The sequence below is a fragment of the Mytilus galloprovincialis genome, chromosome 13 (assembly GCF_965363235.1).
Source record: "Mytilus galloprovincialis chromosome 13, xbMytGall1.hap1.1, whole genome shotgun sequence".
In the NCBI taxonomy this organism is placed as follows: Eukaryota; Metazoa; Mollusca; class Bivalvia; order Mytilida; family Mytilidae; genus Mytilus; species Mytilus galloprovincialis.
Window position 1 is genome coordinate 26275160 of NC_134850.1, and position 26763 is coordinate 26301922.

The following is a 26763-nucleotide window of genomic DNA, read 5'->3' on the forward strand; positions in this document are numbered from 1 at the left end:
TTTATTAATGAACAATGTAATGCACTTTCCTTAAAATCTGATATTGCGATGGTCTGAAGTCAATAAATTGAAATTATTTTTGCTCAAGACAACAAATTAAATTAACCTAAAATGGCCTAAATCAATATATACGGAAATTTTTAAAACATGTAGATTTAGGACGAAAGGAAATACAAACTCGAAATTTGTTCAATGGGTTGTAATTTCCATCTTTTTCCCATGTTGTTCTGAGAACATTTAAAAGCTAAACATATATTTTTTAGTTAGAAACTGTCTTGTTCTTTTTTCGCGGCGGCTGTTCATACATGCATAAATTCTAAAATTAGTTAATCTTTAATCTATTTTTACAATGGAGTCTTTGTAACGGAGATTGACCATGGTAGACAAATAGAAATACTTGAGAGTACTTATACTTATTTAAACATAGTCTCTGAATCATATAGATCATACTTCACAAGTTCGTTCTGAATAGTAGTAACATTCTAGGTACTAGTATTCATGTTGGTGCGGAAATATAATTATTTATAACTCCGAAATCTTGTCTCATTGGCAATCATATCACATCTCTTTTTTAAATTAAGCAGTACACAAATGTTTATATATGTATATATATATTAATATATGTAGGACTTTAAAGTGTCATGGTCACGCTAAAGTGCAATGGTCACTAGATGATAAAAGTAAAAGTATTATAATAGTAAAGATGCTTAAAGCTTTGTTTGTGTTTGTGTTGTTTCAGCCATTGTTTTGAATTACATTAATTTCTTCTCCTGATAAAAAAAGTAATACAATTGCATTTGTATGCCTCATGATATAAGTCTATTTTTAGAATTAAGATAAGGATTGGTTGTTTTTCATAAAATTAAAATAACATCAGAGAAAACAAACTAAAATTTTGTTCACATTGTTTAAAATTAAAAAAAATCTCTTTTTGATAAAAGTATGATGCTATTTTATAACATTTGTAATAAGTTAATTCAAAGACCTCAAGATAAACTTAGATATAATCAGAAGTAAAATACTTAAACTTGTGTTGTTTTTGGAATAAGCATACAGTTATTAATTTATTTGAATACAAATTATTAACCGCTATAAGATTTAACTACTTGTCGTACATCATAATTGAGTTTTAGGGAAAAGATTTGCGTTGTTTCAAATTACCAAAATTATTCTTCTTTTGATAAAAAAAATTATGTTGTTTATTTGTAATTAGTCATGTTAGTTATTCTAAAGACCTAAAGATAAGTCTTTTTTTTAGATTAAGAATATAATCAAAATTGTAATACTGAAACATTTTTTATGGAAGTGGAATGATTATATTATTACTTTAGTGTAATACAAATTATAAACTGCAATAAGATTTCAGTACTTTTTCTACATCAGGATTGGTTGTATATCATAGAATATCCTGAATTTTAGGGGAAATATTCTAAATTTTTGTACGCGTTGCCTCAAATGCAAATGTTTTTTTTCCATATTTGAAATATTTCAACGTCAATTGCAATCAGTCGTTATAAATACCTTTTGAGAACTAATTTTGTATAAAATGTGAATATTTGAAGGATAAATATGCATTAACATAAGACACACACTCATCTACTTATAGTTTCATTTCCTTAAGAGGATGTGTATTCCAACCGATTTAAGGATTGACATAGGTTAGATTTTGGATTTTTTTGTCAGATTTTCGGACTCTTTTTTTAGTTATCGTATCTTGAGTCCTATACCTTTCTAAAATATGATTGTTTCAACGCAACCGCGTTGAGACCATGTTTATTTGATATGTGATCAGTAGGCGGGGACTTATTTCAATTCACGGTAAGTAGTTTATTAAAAAAACACGGAGTTGATGAACAATTTTAAACGATTGAAGTGACTAAAAAATCGATGATCAACAATTGAAAATAAAAACCTCATCAAACGTATTAAAAGAAAGAAAGTTGTTAATGTTGGCATTTGTTTTAGTACAGACCAATTAAAGAAAGGTCTTAATACTAAGTTTTGAAGACTTGATCGTTTTGATAGGCAATTAGACTTAATACCACATGTTTACATAGTCGATTAGATAAATTATTTAGATAGTGTGCTACTGACTTAATCATTTTTATTCAGGATGAGAACAAATAAACAATGTTTGTTAAATGTGCATGTAAATCTACTGGGATAACAGAAGCATATGAATTGACAAAGGATAGAAAAAAGGGTATCAGTCTATGAGAAAGATACCCAACGACACAATGTAATTTTTAATGTGTTCCGATATTATTGACAAACTACACATCCGTATATGTATTTATTTTGAGACAAAGAATAATATATGTAGTTTTTAAAAAATATATGATGAAATATAACTTGAATTTTGTTTTTTCTCCAACTATCAAATTGTAAGTGAACGTGAATCAAAAACCACCACGTCTTTGTAACATTTCTCTGAATTTCAATATAAAATTGATTTGTTGTCACACATGAAATCAAAGCGTTGATCATACAAACCATGTACATAAAACATGTGTTAATATTGTCTTTAGTCTGAATACGGAATACAACTGTACAGATCATGACAATCAATTGAGTTAGACTGACAGTAAAAAAAACTAAAATAAAAATAAGTTATTTTGAACGACTAAATACACAAACAGATCGGCGTCCACATACACTCATTATCTGAAAGAATTATTCATGTTTATTTTGCTTTAAAATTTCTTTTTCACGTCGAAAAGAAAAACCTTTCCGTCACCACCATTACAAACAATCATAATATTTTCTTTCTTGTCAAAATAAATTCCCCAGGGATCATTCAATCCATCTGATTCAGTAAGAAGTTCTCTATATTGTTTCCCATCATCTGATACAACTGCTACAGTTGTGGTGTTAGAATTAGTCACATACACATTCCCCTCATTATCTGTCGTAACACGATTTAAATCTTGAAATTCATCCTTTTTAAACTTCCAATTTAATGTTCCATCTAACGAGCAGCAGTATATTGATTTCTCGTATATACAGACCAACTTGTCTTTGTCTATTGTAATGTCGTAGATATCGTCCGAAGGTAAAGGTATAGTACGATTTACTTTACCTTGAAGGTTCATTACATGTATTATACTCCTATCAATAACAACGTACAGGTTATTATCATTATATGATATTCCGCGGCAGTCACCCCTGGTGTTGATTGTACTGGTGACAGAACGTGTAGATATATTTATTATCAGTATGGTTTTGCCAAGTATACAGGATACTGCTACAGTGTTACTACTAACCACTGTCATATAATATGGTTTATCGGACAGAGGAATGTGATGTATATTAGTACCGTCTGAATTACAAATAATAAGTCGCTCATTCTCATTGTCGGTAAACACTAATGTATTGCCTGTTTTGAGACAGTTATAAATGTACAGACTTTCATTCTCTGACTTTTTTATATTTAACTGTTGACGCAAAGTGACAGAAATAGGAAGGTTGTATTTGACAGGTGTTTGAGCTTGGGTGAATGAGTCTTCTGTGGTTGTTGTGTTTTCTGTAATATATATATAAAAAGAAGAAAAAAGTAACAAATACCTGATAAAATGGATTGAACGTTGTAACATATCTCTTGGTTAATTGCACTATGAAATGATTATTGGGATTTCAATTCACGGTAAGTAGTTTATTAAAAACACACGGAGTTGATGAACAATTTTAAACGATTGAAGTGACTAAAAAATCGATGATCAACAATTGAAAATAAAAACCTCATCAAACGTATTAAAAGAAAGAAAGTAAGAAACTGACATAAAACCACTAGATAATGGGAAAACTAAGTCACAATGAATAAAAGTAGAAAAACACAAGATATATTGGATAGATTGATTTATTGATTGTTGGTTACTTAATGTCCTGTGACAAATATTTCTTGCATGTAAAGAACGAAATGAATTGACATTAAACACACTTACTTACGTAGAGCGTGGCACTCTTTCTACACGAGGTATCGGATTTAACGTCTCCGACTCTCTGGCTGAATACCTGTACATCCCACACAGTGAAACAGTATGCAAAATTTTTATTGACACTAGGTGACAATGAATACAAATTGAAACACACACGATATATTGGATAAAAGACTAGATTTCTATTGGAATTTTTGTTTTTATTTCATCATTGCAGTCATATATGAGTTACAACTATATAGTACAAGAATCAACGTACCATGTTCTAAAGAGGCTTATATAGCATGTATAGTGCCTTACTTTAAGAACTGACCGTTTAATTTTATTCTTAACATGTTCCAGTGTTTAAAATGGACGACACATTTGCCACTCGATGTATCAAGGAAGCAAGAATGCTTCACTTATGAGCTTACCATTTAGAATTGCTTCGCGTAGTTTTTCCTGATATTCTTCATGACAAAACGTATTGGGAGAATTTAAATATAGTTTGGTGCACTTTAGAACAGAAAGTCTTACGGTTACGATCAGATCTCTCGTGCAGCAAGCTTTTCAAGGGATCATCTTAACCTAGGAGAAAGACATTGGTACAGATATAAATATCTCGATCTTGGTGGCTTTGTTGCAAGTGGTCTCCCGTGGATATGTGGGATTTATAAGTACGCACCAACATCATCTTAAAATAAGGTGAATGAATTATACGACTCTTATACGAAATTCTGTAGTGTTGAGGATCCTCAGTTAGCCTATTGCTTTAAAAAAGATTTTTGTCTAAAGGTACAATACCCAAATTGTGTAGCTGTAAATAACTCAAAGCCTTTCAAACTAGTGGATGAACTTTAAGGGTGGACTATTAAATAAACTCTAAAATACTGAAGTGAAAGACATGTATTCTATGGTCACTCAGAGTATAAATAATGATGTAGGCTTACTGATATTTAGTAAACTATCAATCTGTAAGTTCTGAGACAAATATAATTAAAAAGATGACGAATTAATGTTAGAATCGTATAATTGTCGTTCGTGTTTTACTTTATCAGATGACACTAGTGACACACACAGTGTTACCCGTCAGCCTCAAACTACATTAATTAACTCCGGAAGCGAACTCCTGGTTTGCCCATCGCTTTAGTTGAAAATATGGAGATGTGGTATGGAAGCCAAGGATATAACTATCAGCAGAAGGATGTGAGCAACTACTGATCACCATACAGGCTTAAACACGGAATAAATCTTATACGGAATGATAAATACGGCTCCGGGTTAAAAAATGAAAAACAAAAACACAAGAAAAAACCAGATATTCTTATTTCTGCTAAAATGACAAAACTGCTTCTTTTAATGACTGGAATGAATAGTTGTTTTGACTATTTAAACTATGATTTAATATTCATTAATATTTCACTTACCGGATTTAACGAGTTCTGCATATACATCTGTTTTCCCAAGCAAGTTTTTTCCATTCCCTTTCAAAAGTATGGTATTGAAAACCTCGTTTAAGGTTCTATTCAAGCTGTCATTAGAGTAGAAGATCTTATTTTTTACTTCAAAATTAACAACCACGTGTCCTTTGTCACCAATCAAGCATGTTCCTGTGGCTTTTTCCGGCATGTAAATGATTGGCTCTTCAAACTCTTCTGTTACATTGAAAAACATTATTCATTAAGCCATAAACTTTATAGTTATTTGTAGAAACCAATTTTATATAGGTCGACAGGACAGAAACCAAAGTATACTGAAATCCACTTAAAAACCGTGAATCTATCATTCAAAATGAAATTCCTATAAAGCTAAGTTAAATCACACGACTAAACAAAATGAAAATAGTTGTCTTTGCTTAATACTTCTTAATTGAATATTTATTGTGAAAAAAGGTGTGTGGTCGAAAGAACAATTGATGTGACAGTATTTTTTTTAAAATTTAATCGATATCTCAAATTAAACACAGAAAAATCAAAATGCGGGTATTAATATAAACTTGGTATAACAAAACAATTCCGCTGAACGTCGTATGACTATCTGCCTTGTTGTTGAAAATCAGCAGAATGTATTCGTAAACAGATTTATCCATTGTAAACAAGTTAATTGTCTATATATAATAGCACACCTTAATAACGCTTATTTACCTGCTGCACTTGCAATTACTGCATATGTTTGTGTATTGAAATAGCATTTCACATTACAAAATTTGAAAAGGTTTTGGATGAAGGTGCTCACTTCACTCTGGAATAGGCCGTCATCTAGAACTACTTTGTTTTTAACATCAATGAAAAGTATGATACTGCCTTTCTCAGCTCCTTTGAAATTGATGTTCTCACTGTTAAGGTCTTCTTTTAGTGAGTTTATAAGTTTGACCACCTCTTCACTGTCGTCTACTTCATGAACGATTATTTTCAATTTTGTGTAGCTTTCCTCTAGATCTTTAATAAAATGTGCACATTTTGAGAGTTGTATTTATTCATTTGCAATTCTTTTCATCTAAATGAAGAAAACAATGTGTTGTATCTTATTCTTACGACTGATTTTACAAACACAAAATATGTTTTGTAATTATTTTATTTTCAAACTTTGCCATATAAGGAGAAATAACTTATGAAGTAAAATGTATTAAAGAATGTGTTCGAAATTATTTTGCATTTAAGCAAGTAAATGAGTCATATGACCTCAATTGTAGTTCTTTTTTCAGAAGTAATACGAGCCATCATCTCATATTTTGTCTTTAAGTTATATCATATAGTTTAAGTTGGGTTTTTTCATGTATAACCTATACCAAATCTTACTTTTTTTGCACAATTCTTAGCTTGATTAAAATCAGTAGATCTATACTTTTACTCTGTTTTTGAAAAAAGCATGATATAAACAACCTTTTCTAAAATAATTAAAACATATCAATTTTCATTTAAACCCTCAATCTTCCTTAATTCGATTTTGTTTGATATAAACAACATGAACAGGGCAAAGTTTCCTACAGTTACACACGTACAAAACATCAAATGAAGTGAAAAAAAATATTATTAAGTAAATGCAACTAGTATTCGTCACTCTAGACCTGCAGCATGCTATCGAAACACAACACTAAGTTATGTTAAAGCCAAATTTAGCAATTTAATAGAAAATTCAAATTGACAATGAGGGTCGGTTGAAAACAAAATTTTACGACAAAAGAGATGATTTCCGCATTCCAATTGTGAACTTTCCATTTTTAAGTAGCAACATTCCAGAAGCACCTGTATACGGGGTATATATATCCCAATTGATACGATATTCCCGTGCTTGCATTTTCTATCATGACTTTCTTGATAGAGGGTTGCTGCTCATAAGGAAGCCATTAAACCAAGAGTTCCAAATGGTGAATCTGAAATCATCCCTTCGTAAATTTTACGGACGCCATCACGAGTTGGATGACCGTTATGTAATAATCGTTTCACAAATGATATCGGATATGTTCCTTACGTCGTAACTACAATTGTATTCCCTTTCATGAATTTGACCTACCGAATTTGACTATTTACCGGATTTGTTACCACTTAAGGTAGCAATACACAGTTAGGAAAAAAACTTAAAATTGACACTCATAATTTTTAAACACCCCCTTTCCCCTCTTGTCTAACAAAGAAGGCTTTATATGTGTGTTATGCATGTATATACTTGTAGAAAGAGAATCTTCCATAGATTTGATTTCTAATGGTCATAAGGGTGAAATATAATCCCTTTTGGGTGTAACCATGGCAACAATCTGCATTTCTTAGATACAAAATATAGCAAAAAAGGGGGGTGAACATGTCACAAAAGTCTCCAAAATTTGGTCTAAAGGAAAATTTCAATGAATTACAGTGATACCTTTCCTGAATCCATAGGTTTATATCTATCAAGTGGTCCAAAAAAAATCATATGTCTTCCTGCTCGTTTTTCCATAAAATTGAATTGAAAAGATCGAGCGCAAAATCTTTGTTGATAAACACTACAATAATTTATGGACCTATGAACGGTACGGATAGGAAAATACGGACTGTCAATCATTGAAATGGCCTATAAAACATGTTAAAATCAATCTAAATGTTCATATAAACCCACTAAGAAGGCTATGTTATTCTTCAATTACCTAAAAATCAATTTTATTGTACAAAAACTTTCATATTTAAAAAATTCACAGGGGCCATAATGCGAAACTAAACTTCTAACTGTGTATTGCTACCTTAAGGATTAACATTTTTTTTCCCAATTCCACTTTAAATGGATTTCTGTTTTCTACTAGTTAAAACGAGCATTTTCGCCTGCTAGTTTTTAAAATCGGTTCAGAAATAAATATTTTATGAAGGTTAGCAGTTGACACTGAAATGCAACAAAAAAGTGATTTTATGGAACATGCCATGTCAAAGTGCATTTTCTCCTTTTTTAGTCAATTTTCTAAAACTATACCTTCTAAGACTGTCTTTCCTTGTTTAAAAACCTAAATTAACCTTAACAGTAGACAACTTTTACAAGTTAAAGCTATTTTAAAGCTCTAGAATGTCAATTTTGTTGTGTATTACCATACCAAGGCCTTGGTTAAAATTTAGTCAATACTGAATTTATTTATAACAGCGGGGAAAAAATTGGGCTTAGTCCATGCTAAATTGTGACTTTATACTTGCTAAAATAATAAATTTGATTTAGTCGCATGAAAAAATATAAAGCGTTCCCTTCTAAGGTTTCTACATAACGCGCAATCTTCTTTTCCAAGGGGTAGCCAATAAAGTATCAATTAATAACGGAACCAAGTCTATGTGTCAAAATGTCTATATTGGTTGCTATGGACAATAAACAACAAAACTAACATACATTGTCATACTAAAGGTTGTTTCTTCATTAGAATTGTATCTATAACCTAAATATCAATAGTTTTGTGGTATGTTTGTCTGAAAAAAAGGCAATTATTTGCTTTGTCAAATGCCATAAGGTAGCAATACACAGTTAGGAAAAAAACTTAAAATTGACACTCATAATTTTTAAACACCCCCTTTCCCCTCTTGTCTAACAAAGAAGGCTTTATATGTGTGTTATGCATGTATATACTTGTAGAAAGAGAATCTTCCATAGATTTGATTTCTAATGGTCATAAGGGTGAAATATAATCCCTTTTGGGTGTAACCATGGCAACAATCTGCATTTCTTAGATACAAAATATAGCAAAAAAGGGGGGTGAACATGTCACAAAAGTCTCCAAAATTTGGTCTAAAGGAAAATTTCAATGAATTACAGTGATACCTTTCCTGAATCCATAGGTTTATATCTATCAAGTGGTCCAAAAAAAATCATATGTCTTCCTGCTCGTTTTTCCATAAAATTGAATTGAAAAGATCGAGCGCAAAATCTTTGTTGATAAACACTACAATAATTTATGGACCTATGAACGGTACGGATAGGAAAATACGGACTGTCAATCATTGAAATGGCCTATAAAACATGTTAAAATCAATCTAAATGTTCATATAAACCCACTAAGAAGGCTATGTTATTCTTCAATTACCTAAAAATCAATTTTATTGTACAAAAACTTTCATATTTAAAAAATTCACAGGGGCCATAATGCGAAACTAAACTTCTAACTGTGTATTGCTACCTAAGCAACACGGCGGGTGCCCCGTGTGGAGCAGGTTCTGCTTACCCTTCCGGAGCACCTGAGATTACCCCTATATTTTGGTGGTGTTCGTGTTGCTTATTCTTTAGTTTTCTATGTTGCGTCATGTGTACTAGTATTTGTCTGTTTGTCTTATTTATTTTTAGCCGTATCGTTGTCAGTTTATTTTCGATTTATGAGTTTGAGTGTCCCTTTGGTATCTTTCGTCCCTCTTTTTTAATAGCATACCTAAAGCAGTAATTAGTATGCCACTTTGCAAAGCACAAAAGGAAGACGAAGCATATGAAATATTTCTTGATAAACGGTTTTTAGAATAATATAAAATAAAGGTCTGAGAATAAATGATAATAAAGTTCTTGTTTTCGAACTCAATGATTGAATGATTACTTGCGTATACGCGAATTTAAAAACTATCTTTTGCCTTGTATGAAGAATGAGATAAATTAAATATATATTTGGATTAAGAGCAATAGAACATCATGTTTACTTTCACCTTCTTCTGCTCTAATTTTTTCAATTGCTGCATTTGTCGATTTTCCTGCAAAAATATGTATTTCTTTTTCTGGATTTCCAATATGAAATCTGTACTGTTCTACAAAATGCAATTATGATTATAGACACAATTAAAATGTTCATTAAATCAATACAACCTTATTGTATCGCCATCATGATATATTCACTTAGACATTATTCGAATTGACTTCTAAAACTATTCTGTATTAGACAATTTTTAGTAGTTTAATAAAATGGTTTAGAAACCAAAATCTAAGAGTCCAATTAAACCTTAAATTGTCACATAATTTTGAAAATAATATTTGTCGTCATTTAAATCCCTTGTTTATATTTTGATTCTTTCCTTTTGTTTGTATCATGCTAGTAACGAAGCTTTAAAGGTTGACAATATTGTATATGATTACTTTATTTTAAGTGCTTACAAGCTAAGAAAATGCCTGTACCAAGTCAGAAATATGACAGTTGTTATCAACTTCTTTGAAGAACTTGCGCTTTTGATTTTGATTGCCATTGGATTAGGGACTTTTCGTTTTGAATATTCGTCGGAGTCCTGTATTTTTGTTATTTTACTTTTTTCGCATAACTTATATTGTCATGCTCTGAAACAAATATGTTGATTAGGTCAATACACTTTTGGGAGCACACAAATTCATTCGCTTGTTCTAAAGGCTGAGTAAAAGAAACATACCTTTCAATTGTTCAATATCTGCTCTAGCATCAAGTAGTTTCTTCTCAGTTTTAGGATCAAGTACACACGTCTTGTATTGCTCGATAGTATGTGCATATCTATTGTTTGGGGGTCTATTTAGGTAAGCATCTATTCGTTTTCCAACTTCGATAAAGGTAAAGAAAAAATCGTCAAACAGAGGTTCCGATATGTTGGCATTCACTCTATGAACAAAGCTATTCCGTACCCGCCTTATGCGTTCAATGTCTTCACCTATTCCAATTTCTGTTATAAACGGATTGGTCCCCCATTGTCTAGACGGTGGCGGTATAGACAGTTGGAAAAAATTAACAATAATTTTGTAAGATAGACTTACATCAATTTTGGTATATTCATCGGTCATTAATGTATCTACCATATCAAGCTCAGATTTGTTAAGTTTTTTTCTGAAAGGAACATTCATCATAATAGCGTTGTAGAGGATTTTTGCTTGCGTTCCGGTTTGTGCCATTAACTCTTGCATTATCATTGGAAATACTTCCATGACCACCATACTGCACTTTGCACATCTGTTCTTGTCTAGTTGTGACATATTTATGGTTGTATCTGTAAAATAAAATGTAAACACAATAACCATGATTCATTAAATCAGTTATATTTCAAAAACTGTCAGAACAAAATGGTTTGATTGACGAAAACTACAAATGGAAATGGTCAGATGACTCATTATAAGAAAAGGAGTTACACATCAACAATTGTAAACCACTAATATTTTTTCCTCATTATCTTAAAAAACATAGCATACATGGCATACAGGTTGAATCGTTATATAACAAAAATGACCAACAAGACAAAATCTACAAAAAAGTGAAATATCAGAAATCAGAAATCGTCAAAGAACTTATTCTACGAGTTGATTCTCAGAAACGACGATTGTTATTAAAATTTTGTTTCGTTTATTGTCCATCATATTGAAAATTATAAAACATAGGAGGTAGCCTAAACGGAACAAATTATGAGCAAGTTAAGATCTATAAATTGGTAAAATGGTAAAAATCGTGTAATGACCCCTTTTTGATCTTTCTTAGATTTTTACCAAATATACAAACGAACGTATGCATTTCCACGATAACACTGAAAGCATTCTTTTCTCAATCAAATGTATCTTAAAAAAATATAAGCACATCGCAAATACAACATTACAATAACATCTCTAAACAAAAAGAAAAAAAAGTTAAAGTCCGAAACGCTACTTATGTTAACCACATTTACACACATTTGCGAGGAAATTGCTCAAGCATACATGTATTAAAATGTTTGAATCATTCACATTTTAATAACATTATTGAAGTATGACATTTTTTATAAGACTAATCAAATGGTTAAGCATTCACTACAAAAGTCAAAAAGTCTAAAAAGACCAGTTTTTGTCTGAATTTGCATGATTTTTTACTCGTCATTCTTAATTTGTCTGAATAATTTTTTTAAACTCTTGACATAGTATTAGATTGTCTAATAAATCTCTTGATTTTTCTTGACAAGTGTCTGGACAGTATGAACATTGTCTTAACACTTCCTGTATCATCTGATAAGAGTCTGAATTAGTCTCGACCAATTTTTGAAGGTCTTAAATATGTCTTGATCTATATTGACATATTCTTGACATTCTTAAATATGTCTTGACACTATCTCAACAGAAGAAATTTCGCATGAAATGTGTACAGACATTTTTTTCTGCACTGTTGATGACATTATATTGCTGTTACACACTCCTTTTTATAAGGGCTAAACTTAACTTTGAAGAATCAAGGATAAATCTGGCCCTATTGGTGCACCTAAGTTGGAATACCCTGAATAATGTTATTTGGTTTTTATTTATTTTTATCAAACGTTCAATTTATTGTTTTCACTTGAAAGATAGTCGAAGTAACTGACAAACAGCATTTATATTCTTGCCATTCGCAAAACTGCCAGTTAAATTTGCTTAACTAAAAAAGGTGTCGTGTAGACAGTTAGAAATAGTGATCATGTGTCTCTTTTGGACCCAACAATTCATCTTTTGGTTTTGTGTGGCATTAAAAAGAGGGGGAGGGGCTTTTGTGTAGGTGAAATAATACAAATCATCTTGATTCAAAAACCTTTGTATTTTTTTTTTAGAACAACACAAAAACATTATTCATTCAAATTTGAGTATTGAATTTTATAATTTTTCTATCTAAACTTTTTTTATCTAAAATATTTTGTGATTACTCCTTTCTTGAAAAGAAAAAAAATGTTTAGATCTATATTATGCATGTCTGTTTGAGATTTATTTTCTTTTGTTGTTATGTTGAAATAATTAACTTCATAATGTTGATGAAGAAAAAATGAAGAGTGTCATAATTTTCATCTATTAACAAATTTTTAAAATTGTAGTGGCAATAATTGGTTGGTCAACTAATAAGTTGTATGGCTGCTCACATGTAAATTAGTAATTTCTTTATAACAGTTGCGTGTATTCTAGGGTGTGGAATATTTTAATTTTATGGGGAACATCCTGTCCATGTGTAATACTCAATATATATTCCAACAAATGACATTACACAAATTTTTCTATGTTAAATGAATGATTTGTAGATCATCATAATTTGCTATATATAAAAAAACACATTTTTATACAATCATATTTTTAATATTATGAATAGAGAATGAATTGTGTCTACAGTATGATTGGTTTTAATCATTTAGTTAATAAGATTTTGAAATCAAAGTTTGTATTTTTTTTAAACCCATATTTAAAATGTTTTATAACAACATACCCACATTTAGATTATTTTATACATTAGACATGTTAGAATTCATAGCCATATTTGCATTTGTAACAATATTTAGATACCTAAATTTTCAATTATTTTACATATCAAACAATTATATTAGTTGTAAGAAGTGTAACTTAAACAACAGCATATGTGGAAAGGAAAATAAAGATTAAAGTTATATCATGAATATTGGTCATGATTTGTAAAACTCGGAACTATCAAGTAAAGACACAATTCAAAATGTTCAGATAAAATGCGGTCACGTATCCCGTTATTCTGCTCCCCATATTCATCGTCGTTCATAAGCGAAGTGTTGCATTATATTCATGTTTTAAATAAAAAATAATATGAGACTTTAAAAACAACAACTTGTAAATCATCGCCGAAACCTGAAAATTATAAAAAAAAATAGTATAGTCCCCTACTTCATGAAGGACGTTTTAGAATCGCAATTTGTACACAGGATAGGGATAAGGTTGATCATGACCCTTGTTTAGCGGCATGATCTTTTAAATTTTAGAAGCATTAGTTTATTGATCTTTTATTTCGATTGTCGTTTAAAATGATGGTAGAAAGAATAGGAGCAACACCAGAGGTCAATTGTTGTTACATAATGACGGACGAGGATCCATATTTGAAAAAAATGAAATTCATAAAAAACAACAAAAAGAAGACTTACAACGAGCATACTCAACCTATTGAATTAGTTTTAAAAGGGACAACCAAACAAACATGAGAAAAATGGCTGTGATTTAAGTATTGGTGGTGTTAAATCAATTTGAAAGTGATTTTTTACTCGTTTTGATGAGTGACGAAATTATTGTATTGGAAGGCGACTTTAGTAAAATGCTTTCTATAATTGTCATTTGTGAACATTATGAACACAATTGGGGTAATTAAGAGTTGTTATTTCAGGGATTAAACTATCATTTACCTGTAAGAACCAGTTATGCTACCTTGAGCTGTCCAATAGTTTTAGATAAGAGGAGGGCCATTCTTAAAATTTTGGAAGCTAATGGTAACCTAATGGTTTCTCACACATAAATGATTGTCCAATCACTGAAATAAAGAACGGATAAATCAATAGAATTACGTCACAACAATGTTTTAACTAACCTTACAGTTGGCCATATAAGATAGGGGAAGTAGAATCGCTCTGTCCTGCTTTCATCGCATGCGATAGAAATAAGCTAACAGTAAAACATGTGAATGCATTAGTTAAAAGATAAAGCATTTTAATATATTGACACTATTGTTGCTTTAATTTCCAGATTCGAATGAGACGGGGTTAAATGTGTTTATGAGCGTTCAACACTTTGCCAATTGAAGAACAGGCGTATTTGAATAAAAATAAACGGTTGGAGAATGTAAAAACCCTTTTGTAATATTACCATTATTTTTTATACAGAAATAAACTATACAAATAGGCTGGCCAGAACAGCCACAAACACATTCATGTATCAAAATCGAAGTGCAATTTTCCTACTTCAATTGTAAAGTGCTATATCATACTGTGAATTCTGATAATGGGAACATTGGATATTACTAGTTTGGAACCAAAATACATTTAGTGTTTTGTCGATGAATATCAGAAACTATCAGACTTATTTTGATATGGCTAGTTTATTATCAGACAATGATCTGAATGTGTGTAACATCGCATGATAGTTCAAATTTGATCTGCATGTACCTTTCCATCTACGATTTTATATTAGAGGAAAGTGGAGGGTGTCGATTGTACGTAACATTGTAATCCCTAAAACGGCAAGGGTATTTAATCAAACGAAGCTTGATGACATAGTGTTTAGCTCTATACAAGTGTTTTAGAAAGCTCCTTAAAATGGTCAGAAGATTGTGTTGGAAAACTAAAATTTGTATCTTTTTTATCTGTGTTTCTTGGACTGTTCACCTAATCAAACGTTGTTGGTTTTTTTTAATTTTTTCACACTCCGCAAATTTTTCAAGTTAAGCAAGATAAAACATGTAAAATGACTAGTACAATCAAGATTTCAATTATGTTTCAAGACTGTAATAAACACCTGAATTGCATTTAATTGCTATAACATTTCCTTACATTTCTTTCAGTTAATTTTCTTCCTTTATTCCCTTTCAAACAAAAAGACCTTATTTTAAAAAAAGTTTTTGTATAACTCTGAAAGCTTTCAAAACAAGCGTACGAACGTCTTAGACAGGGTGGCTTGCGCTTTATAAAACTAGTTTATATTTTCAGTGATTTCAATTGTTGTTTTTTTTTTGCGAAGTTGCACATGTTACAATAAGATAGAACTCAATTGTTAACAGACATGTATAAGGACGTTGTTGTAAACAGAGTATTCAAAACAGGTTTTTTCAGCAGTTTTTTGTTTATTTCTAGTAATTATATTTGGTGGGTTTTTTTGTGACGGAGGTTGCAAGGTTTATTTTTTCATGAATCAAAGTTTATTCAGTGTGTTTCTATTTAAACTAACTATGGTGTTTCTGACCCATCAAAATTAAAGCCTTTTCTAAACAAGAAGTTATTGTAATTATGTTTAAATAACCATGTTATAGTGCATTATTAAAACAAACTTCGCAGTTCATTGTTGCAAGAAATACAAAATATAACATAATAGTTATCAAAGGTACCAGGATTATAATTTAGTACGCCAGACATAACACTTCCGTCTTTAAATTATTATAAATCTGAATATTATCCAACTTCTACTATACGATGGTATATTTTTTTATAAATAAAGTTTCAAGCCCTGTGTTTCCGTCGTACCGATGTGTACCATATGTTCGTTTATAAATATCTATAGAAATCTGAAATGCAATCAATTGGTAGCCGAGAGGTTTCGTTAATCATGTTGATGTGTTGATGTCAGTCTCACATAACATATGTCAAGATGGGGCTCGATTCCCAAACATATACAAATTACAAAAGGACAAGTTTCAAAATTAATTCCAATTGTGAATAGAAATCTGTAAATTAGCCAAAAAATGAGGTTATGCACACAGATTTCAGATGCGTTGTTTCTAAAGAAAAGAAACCACGGTAAATGAATAGGCTGACGCCACGGTAAAAGTATAGACTGACTCCACGGAAAACATTTAAAGAGTTATAATTAGTGGCATTTTAAATTTCGGTTCTTACTTTTACTTATTTTCAAACTGTTTATACTTTATCCATTCGTTTGATTTGTTTGAGTTTTTAATTTTGCCATTTAAGAACGGACTTTCCGTTTTACGTTTTCCCCGAAGTTCCGTTTTTTTTTATTATTTTACTTTATATTTAACCCAAAATCATCTTAATGTTAACGCATTTCAAATGCATATCATCGTTATGTTGCATAGTTATATCTAGATTGCGTTATGTTTTTACATTATGCATATATGAAATGGCTAATGATGCATGTATGATATGCATAATGATACATATATAATATGCATCTGTGATTCTATTTTTTTAATCCTAGTTGTCTTACATTTTCATCCCTTTTTTTTACTTTTCTTACATTTTCATTCTCTTTTTTTTTCTTTTCTTATATTTTCATTCTATTTATTTGATTCTCGCTCTCTTACATTTTCAATTTGGTTTTTTTATAGTCTTCCTTCACTTACATTTTTATTCTTTTTTTATATTCCTTTTCTTGCATTTTCATTTTATTGTTTTATTTTATTGTCCTTTCTTACATTTTCTTTCTACTTTTTATATTTGAAGCGGACACCATTTAAAATTAAATTGAGAATGGAAACGAGGAATGTGTAAAAAAAGACATCAACCTGACCAAAGAAACAAAAAACATATCAACACTGCGATAATGCGGGCTTCAGCTGGATCCTAAACAAAAATATATACTAGTTCAACGAAAACGTAAAAACTTATATACGAACCAAAATTTAAAAAAAGCATACCAGCCAATGTAGCATAAACTAACACACAAAATAACTTACAGAAAAAACTCAGTTTAATAGGATCCGAGTCCGATGTTGGAATAGGTAACAGAAAAACTGAGCAACATGACAATGATGAACATAAATTTACAAGGGACTACTAGCAGTTACTGCCATGCCAGTTCCAGCTGACATGCAAAACAGACACAAACCGTTTGTTTACTCAGAAACACATTTACAAAATTGTGTAATATTTTTCATTTATTTAAAACAAAACTTACTGTCTGAAATTATCTATCGCTTTTGGTGTGGTACACCTCGATTTGATAAGGGAATATAATATCCCAAACATGTCAAAGATAAAACTACATTATTCTCTATTTTCGCCATTTTCAATTTTAAGGCCCACATACTCTACCTGAGGAAATTAAGATCACATGATCGAGAAAGAGAAGAATACAAGTGATGTCACCAACTCAATAAATACCCATATCAATTATTAATTGTAAACCTAAATTGTATTTTGTTTTGGGTGAAGTGTGTTATAAGGATACAAAAGAACACTGAAGACTCCTTTTAAACATTGACTAACACGAATATAAATATAAATGATCAATAGAATAATATCTTGTCTTTTGAAATCGAAATTAACAAACATCTACCCATCTATATAATGGAGAAGAAATTATTATACATTAAGCTGAATGGATGATATAGGACATTAACAAGCAAAACCAAGGAGTAAACAAAGACTCATCAAACCAAAAGACATTTACATCAACAGTTACAAATAATAATAAAGAAACAACACGAAATCCATTAAAAACCGGGAGTAAAATTAGGTGCTACGGAAAGGTAAGCATTTCCTGCACGGTATACGGTATGCATCACCCGTCGTGTTATTTCTTTGTTCAGTTCGGTACAGATGGAAGGTTATTATGACTGAGAAAGAATATCAGATATGATTTATGACATACTTTTGTCATACAGGCCAATTAGCTCATGATGGCGACCGTAAAATTTCTTGAGTGATGAACTTAATTTGATTGATTCATAGCCCTGTCTTAACAACTTAGAATGTTCAAGTGATAAAAAGTAAAGTCTTTTCAAAATGTTACATCAAATCATTACTCAAAAACAACTTGCATTTGTTTTGTTAATTCAATGGAGTTGTGTAATATATTCTAATTTCTTTTATAAATAACAAAAATGAATTTCTCATTACGTACTAAAGGATTGTTAGAATTAACGGGGTTTTATTTTTTGATATTTTGTATTGCTTGAAGACATGATAGCGAATCAAGACATATGATAAACTTTGATTTTTCAGAAGAAGCAACACACTGAAGGGCCAGAATTATTGCCTTAGCTTTAATAGTAAAGATGGATGCAGCAGGAGGTTTTTAGACTGACATAAGAACAGGTACGATCAAATCAATTGATTGAGTACACACATTTAGTAAAATCGTGTGATTGTCTTTTCTTGAACGTTACGTTTGAAAGATATTAAAACCAAGTTTTTAAGATATATAAAACTAAGAATGACAACGTTTATCAAACTACATATACTTGCATGAAACTGCTTGATTCTGAATTAAATACGACAAAAATGGATGATTTATTTTGTTCATTATAAGTTATTTTGGATCCTCAATGCTATTCAACTTTGTACTTGTTTGGCTTTATAAATATTTTGATATGAGCGTTTATTTTGATTTTTTGATAAATGAGAATATCCACTTTAAAAATCTAAATGACATAGGTAAAATAACATATATACTTAACTCTATTTCACACATTCAGGTAAAGAAGGTAGGATCCTTTTTAAAACAGTTTATTTAACTGAGAACAGTGGACTCTTAAAATATTTACTTTTATTGTGTATATTGATGATCTTTCTTATTTTCATTTTGTTGTGTTTTGTCACATACTATACATGTAGTTTTATGGCAATAAAGATTTGAATTGAATTGTATTTGTTGAAGTATGCATATGTCTTGTATACACTTATAAAACATATCGTGTTCCATCTTGGTCATTCTTATCAAAAGCCTATCGATTCAAATTTAGGAAGATGATCACGGATCACACAAATGATTCAGAATTTTACACAAATGATTATATGATAATACAAAAACAAGTTTGAAGACGAAATTATGAACTTCGAAAAAAATGACATAGATCTTTTGATATAATAGCATTTTTTTTTTAATCTATAATTGTTTTAAGCGTTTATAACATTGTATTACTAATATAGCTATTTGTTGTAAAAGCATTAATTCAAATGCACAATTCATCTACCGTTCATTTACGGTTTATATGTAATATCGTACATTTTTTTTATTTTATAGATTTTATATAAGTTGGTTACAACAGCTGACCCACCAGAATTATTAGGAACACCAAATAAAATGTTACGTCACAAATCACAAATTGAATGACCGATACGATGCGTCGGTGTCTCAATACTCTCTCAAAATGCCGCGTGGTCTGAGATCTCAAGATATTGAAGAAAAAAAATTTTAAGATTGATAAAACATGTTTTTTTCAAATTGATAAAACATGTTAACAAAACATTATATGCTTACCTGAAACTACTTTATCCAGAATCAAATGAGTCTGAGATTATGAAATGAATGCTTAAGGATGTCCATTATAATTCCATCAGATATTAATCATTGTAGTGAAATGTTATTTGATATAATTTCTCTTTTAACAACACTGATTTTGCATTTTGAACGGAAAAGTGATATGTTGTTATTCATGTAGAAAAGCCCCAATATTAATGATTGTATTCTGTGCCTTACAGTGCCATATTTGGTTGTTCTTTAAATCAATGTTAAACATGATCCTAATTTGTTTTTCAATAGAAAACTGACAGACCATGCAAATTGTATTTACACTATAGTTTGGAGTTAAATTGTAAAAATATATCTTAACAACTCGAAATAAAGCATTTATCATCACATATTTATCATTTAGTGAATTGTTATTTAATTTAACTCCAATTTTAACACAATGGATTCCGCATTTGATCTTTAAAAAGATATTTTGTGATTCTTTCAGACAAACCTCTATATTTATAATTGTATTATGTATCTTAAATTGCCAATATTTAAAACAACGTGTTGTATTTTAAATCAAAATTTTAAACATGATACTTTATATTTTTCAATAGAAAACTTCTAGGCCATGCAAATGACATTTGAACTAAAGTTTGAAGTCTGGTTTACAGCATTGACAATCCTAAATTAAAATTATATTTAAAACTCGTCAAGATTTTAAAGTTTAAATGTAATTTTGAATGAATGCATAAGGAACAATACTATGCATCCATAATCCCAACAAAGGAGTAATGAACTCTCATGTTGAAAACAGATCATGTCCTGGTTTGTATGAGCGTTTGAATGGGGTTAAGGTGGTATGGGTGTCTTCCTCCATCTTGGATTGTAAAAAACAGAGAATCAAAGGTCCAGATTTTCCATCAAGTTAGCAAAATGTGATGCAGGAATGCAGATGTTTAATGTACATTTTCATTTAAAAGTACCAATTTATAAGAATATAACTTCTAAATATTGATATTTTTTTCAAATGTTAATTATTTTGATTGTTTGTTTTTTTTTTTTAAATTGGCATTTTAAGGGAAGGTAACTCTAAAAAAGTGCATTTTCTGAAGGATTCTGTATGGAATTTTCCTATTTTGTATTTTAGCCGGAAAAAACGTACGGTGACCCTATCTTTTCTTTTGATATTCTCAAAGCAGTGTCTGAGAGCTATCTTTTCCTGAAGTATTTAACAATTCTATCATTTTGTTTAGTTTCTAATCACAAAATGGTGTTTTTTCCTGTATAATCCATACAAAATGTGTCATTTTGTCCCGTCCTGTAGCTTGAGAAAATGCGCGGTGACCTATCATTTTTATTATATTTTTCAACATGTACCAATAGATACAACGTTTTGGCAAAGTATGAACAAATTCTATCATTTTTATTTTAGACTCCCATACCACCTTAAATGATTAAAGAATAATGCCCTTAAAAATGAAGAGTAGAGAATAACGGGCAAAAAAAAAATGCCTGGTAAAATTTTGAAGTTTAAAGAAAAAAAAGGGGTTAATTTTTTAAAGATTAGAGAAAAAAGGAGTGAAAATTAAATGTTTACAGAATAACAGACCCCCCTCCAGACCCTCTTGTATAACCTAAATGAATTTCTTTTTTAAAAATGTGTTTAAAACTACCTCGAGAAGGCTCTCGATGTTTTACATAAGTGGATGTTTGTTTGAAAAAAATGTCGTGACGTTGGCGACCTGACGTTAGAGAAACTTTGTTTTTGGTCGCAATCTTATACGACGCCAACACATTTTTGGATGCTATAAGTCGGTCGGTACTTTGACCTACAATCGTTTACATTTTACACACTGTGACTTGGAGGGAGAGTTTTTTCATTGACCCCCATACCCCCTAATTACATATTTCTATTAAAACGAATTAGGGTACACTAATGATAGACCTCAAGGAAACAGTTCTCAGACCTCATTGTTGTTTTAATATGAATACCGGCTGATTTATGTTTTGGTCTTGTATTATGATTAGATAAACAAAAGACAAAGCTGGTAACCGATAGTGCAGTCACATATAACGACAAACAATAGACATTCAACACTGAAAACTAAAAAAAAAATATGTGAAACAATAGATCCTAAGAAAACATAGGCGACGTAAAATGATGTACAGAATTTGTTTTTTTGAAAGAAAATTGCTGTAAAAACATTTTTTTTTGATACATTTTTATTTCCAACATGGGCATTTGCCTTAGTTGCATCAATGTAGAAAAGGCCCTGGTCAAAGTGAGATCAATGTTCAAGAGACAATAACCCTCAAGTGAAATGACATCCTTTTTCGGACAATTCAAGCACATGAATATTCATATTGTATAAACAATATATTTTTTAAATGTATGGACAGTTTTTCGCGAAAAACAAATATGAAAAAAGACGATTTTCGGTAGAATATGGTGCCATCTTATACCTTAAAACATTTATAAAATGGGTTAAAAGACCTGACGAGTTCTTTATTTTCATTAAATTGCAGGTCATTTTTTTCGAACTACCACAGAAAAATAGCCATTCATTTTTGTTTTTATCAAGGCTGAGTTATTTATTGTTAAAATCATCCTACCCTCAACCTCTAACCCCGAATATCAAATGGTCGTTCTCTTACTATTTACATTTTTGGAGGTGGAACTGTTCGATATACGAAAGTACGGTTATCTTATATAGGGTGTAAATATTATGACATGAAAAAGAAGGTACCATTTGTCTGAAATGTTCAGCCTTGTAATTATATCTGTTGGTACTACAGTCAGAATTTTCGGACTCCATCCAACAGTCTTTAAAGATTAATTTCTCAAAAATATTCAAGGGATTCTCAAAATCTTTAATTTATTCAAAAGCTAAAATATGTTTGTTTTTTCCTAAACTGTATTTAAATATTTTTTTTATGTTTTATCTCAAAATACAGCTCAAAAATTGCAGGAAAGTGGTCTTCCAACTTTAATATAAATGGCACATTTTAGAACAAATGGTAGTAAACATTTGTTTCGATCGGTTGATCAACCATACACAAGCTACAACATATGTCTCGGATTTTTTTTTATATATGCCTCCACTAAGAAGATATATTGGTTTAACGGCTTGGTTCCAAATCTCATTTCAAATTTTATCTTTGGAGACCTATACATTCATTCAAAAACAAATTATCAAAATACTGGGACATGGTATGTTAAAAAATACTCATTTTAAAAACATATATCTTATTTAAGCAAAAAAGGGTACCTATTAATTTTCTTTTTTTTTTTCATTTTCTCCTAACAATTCTCATGAAAAATTGTTCTGAGAAATGACATAAAATCATAGTTGTATTTTAAAAAAGAAATATTCGGACAGAAACTATCAAGAACCTTAACATTGTGCATAAAAATACATGTTCATAAAAAGATCAAGACCTAACCTTTCTTGATACTACAGATTGTCCAACGTGATTTTTGAGTTTTATGGAATTGATAAATTTCATATAAAATTTAAATCAAAATTGGATAAGAGGTAAACATGCTATAATTGTATTTAAAGGTATGAGACCAAAGAGAAGAAATTTCCACAGGCAGTCCGAGGCTTTCAATGATACTTTCACACTCTTTTCCATAGTCTTGATACCATTTTGGTAGACTTTTTCATGTTTATTTCCATGTGAAATAAACTACTTTTGGTAATAAATTAAAATAAAGTAAAAATTATGTGCAAGTCATGTCACTAATCCGGACGTTTGTAATTAGAGACGTCTGGACTATGATATTTATATACATTCTTTACGTAATTAATATACTTACAGAAGGGACGAAAGATACCTGAAGACATTAAAACTCATAAAACAAGAATAAAATGACAACGCCATGGCTAAAAAAGAAACGACAAACAGTAGTACACAAAACACAACATAGACAAAATAAGACTGAACAATACGAACCCAAATATAAAATGGGGTTGATCATAGGGATTCTGGAAGGGTAAGTAGAGTCGACTCTACATGTGGCATCCGTTATATTGCCCGTGTTAAAACAAACGCAGTATAATAAATATAATTTCGAAACGTTACGAGATTGTAGTAATGATATAAGTAACATGTCAGCTATCAGTTGTGAAACGGATAATTCTTAACGGTCAACCAATGCAACCGTGATGGCGTGAAATTACATGATCAACACGACAGGTGCCACCTATAAAGCAGGATCTGCTTACCCCAGCAGAGCACCTGATATCACCTTAAATTTATGGCGGGGTTTGTGTTGGTCAGTCGGTTTATTTACGTTGTTGTGTACTGTTGTTTGTCTGTTGTTCTTTTTCTTTTTTAAGCAATTGTCTTGTCACTTTATTTTAATTTGTTGTACGTGTAGTGTTTTCTTGACGTACAATCTACATTGCTTGTTTTATTATTGATGTCGTCAGGGTACTGTATCATTGACATTTATGACACATTGTTTGTTTTATTTTGGGAACTTTTGGTCCTAAATACTCGTCTACTGTAAACTAGTTTGGCTTCTTCATGACTAAGATAAAAAGAGCTATCTGAAAGAATGAACTGAAGAAGCGGAAAAGGCTTTCGCAAGAGGTGACTTAAAAACAGTCTACAAAATCACAAAAGAACTGTGTGGACAAACTAAACAACCTCCTCCAGTAAAGGACAAACATTGAAAAATCATCACAACCTAAAGGGAACAGGCTGCACTTCGGGTAGAACACTTTAAGGCTGTTTTTAATAGACCAGAGCCGATGAAAGAATTCCATTAAAGTATCCCAAGAATTAGATATAAGCACTGACCCATCATCTTAAGAAGAAATAACAAAGGCAATTTCATCCATGAAATCAGGAAAGGCACCAGGCATATGTGAACTTCAAGCTGAACTACTGAAAGCTGACATCAATACAGCAAACGCCATACTACATGATCTTTTCAAATACTTTTGGGAAGAAAATACAATTTCTGAAGACTGGGCAAAGAGTCTTATCGTTTAACTAGCAAAAAAAGTGTTCTTGTTATTTGTGACAACTGGAGAAGGACAACATTACTCTCGATCCCAAGTAAAGTGTTTTGCAGAATACTGTTAAACAAAATAGACTCCATACTGGATGACAGGTTGAGACAGGAACAAGCTGGGTTTAGAAAAGGAAAAGGATGCATTGATGAGATATTTGGGCTTAAGAACATCATTCAGCAGTGTATAGAATGGAAGACACCTCTATATATCAACTTTATCGATTTCAAGAAGGCTTTCGACAGTTTACACATAAAGACTCTTTGAACACTTCTTATATAATACGGAGTACCACAAAAGATTGCCACAATGATAAAATCCTTTTATACCAACTTTGAATGTGCTGTGATACTCAATGACAAGGAAACTGACTGGTTTGAAGTACAATCTGGAGTACGACAGGGATGATTCATCTCTCCCATCTTATTTCTGATTGCCATTGACTGGGTGATGCGGAAGACCACAAATGACAAGAAGAGAGGCATCACATGATCTATGTTTACAATCATAGAGGATCTTGACTTTGCTGATGATATAGCACTCATTTCATCAAAACAAGATCATATGCAAGAAAAGACAGATCGGCTCAGCCATTTTGCGAGCCAAATTGTCTCATTGACGTATATTCGACATCTTTTTTTATTATCTGCGTCGCAAGGGTATAATCTCATTGACGTATATTCCACATCTTTTTATTATCTGCGTCGTAAAGGTAAAGTCTCATTGAGGTATATTCAACATCTTTTTATTATCTGTGTCGTTAAGGTATAGTCTCATTGACGTATATTCCACATCTGTTTATTATCTGCGTCGTAAGGTTATAATCTCAAAGAAGCATATTCCACATATTTGTATTATCTGCGTCATAAGGCAATAGTCTGTCTCTTAACGTATATTCGACATTTTTCATCTGTTTTAGTACTATATACTAGGCGTATATGACATACCAGTTTTGTTTATTTGTGTCGTTTGGTTACTGTTTCATCTACATATACCACATCATTTTTTATGTTTTGTGACCTTGATATACTGCCTCATTGACGTTTATTTACATAATTTGATAATTTTTCGTTTGCATATAGTAATATTGACGTACTAGTATACCATTTAGGATTTCTTTGATCTTCGTTTTAGAAGGACGTGAAATATTCAAGGCTAGTTCCAGAACGTCTAGTTGCAAATATAGGACCAGACGGGGAGAAAAATGTGCAGCATACATTTATGTCTATCAGAATTACCAGGAGGTAGGGTCTATGACTTGAAGAGTAATAATGACACATATAAATTTTATCGTTTTTATTTCGAGGACAGATTAGGATGAAAGACATACATATGGTTGAACTTGAATGACAATCTTCATTGCAAAAATCAAAACCCGGGCGGCGGGTTAAAATGCAAAGCTTACACATTGTATTACATGTACACAAAAAAGCATACACGACACTTCAAAAGGTTCAAATTAATAATATGTACATAACACAATAGTTGTGGGTTCGTAAGAAATGCTCTGAAACAGCAAAGGGAAATGGACCAATAGCAACATGTCCTTTGCGTATGCAAAATTTCCCACAAATTTCTTATAGAGCTTCAAGTGACAATCATTTAATTCATACAGCAAAAACAAAATGCATTTAGTTAAAACATATTTTGAATATAGAACATTCAAGGAAGTATTAAAGTAATTCTGTTATATAAATCATAATTGACGAAGTTGAATTTGTATTCAGGTGATAACACACACCCATAAATTCATTTCGAATGACTATATGCAA

General features: G+C 30.9%; 1 protein-coding gene across 2 annotated transcripts; it reads right to left on the reverse strand.

Annotated features, from left to right (window-relative positions):
* Window positions 1–2270: 2270 nt before the first annotated feature.
* LOC143055949 (uncharacterized) lies at window positions 2271–20215 on the reverse strand. 2 transcript variants are annotated; one of them, XM_076229005.1, is made up of 6 exons: window positions 19992–20215; window positions 10754–11338; window positions 10040–10144; window positions 6059–6352; window positions 5342–5569; window positions 2271–3523 (listed from the first exon to the last, which is right to left on the reverse strand). In XM_076229005.1, the coding sequence occupies exons 2-6, from the start codon at window positions 11322–11324 to the stop codon at window positions 2694–2696; spliced, it is 2028 nt and encodes a 675-aa protein (XP_076085120.1). In that variant the 5' UTR covers window positions 11325–11338; window positions 19992–20215; the 3' UTR covers window positions 2271–2693. The 2 variants fall into 2 exon arrangements, with proteins under 2 accessions (XP_076085120.1, XP_076085121.1); XM_076229006.1 differs by having other exon boundaries at window positions 2272–3523; window positions 10046–10144; window positions 19992–20214.
* Window positions 20216–26763: the final 6548 nt, after the last annotated feature.

What these genes read in the sequence shown, in the direction of transcription:
- LOC143055949 (XM_076229005.1), bottom strand. Translation starts at nt 11,324, where the DNA reads ATGTCACAACTAGACAAGAACAGATGTGCAAAGTGCAGTATGGTGGTC. An exon ending in AGATATTGAACAATTGAAAG is followed by an intron (nt 10,145 to 10,753) that starts GTATGTTTCTTT and finishes TGCATTTTGTAG; the next exon opens with AACAGTACAGATTTCATATT. An exon ending in AGTAATTGCAAGTGCAGCAG is followed by an intron (nt 5,570 to 6,058) that starts GTAAATAAGCGT and finishes TCAATGTAACAG; the next exon opens with AAGAGTTTGAAGAGCCAATC.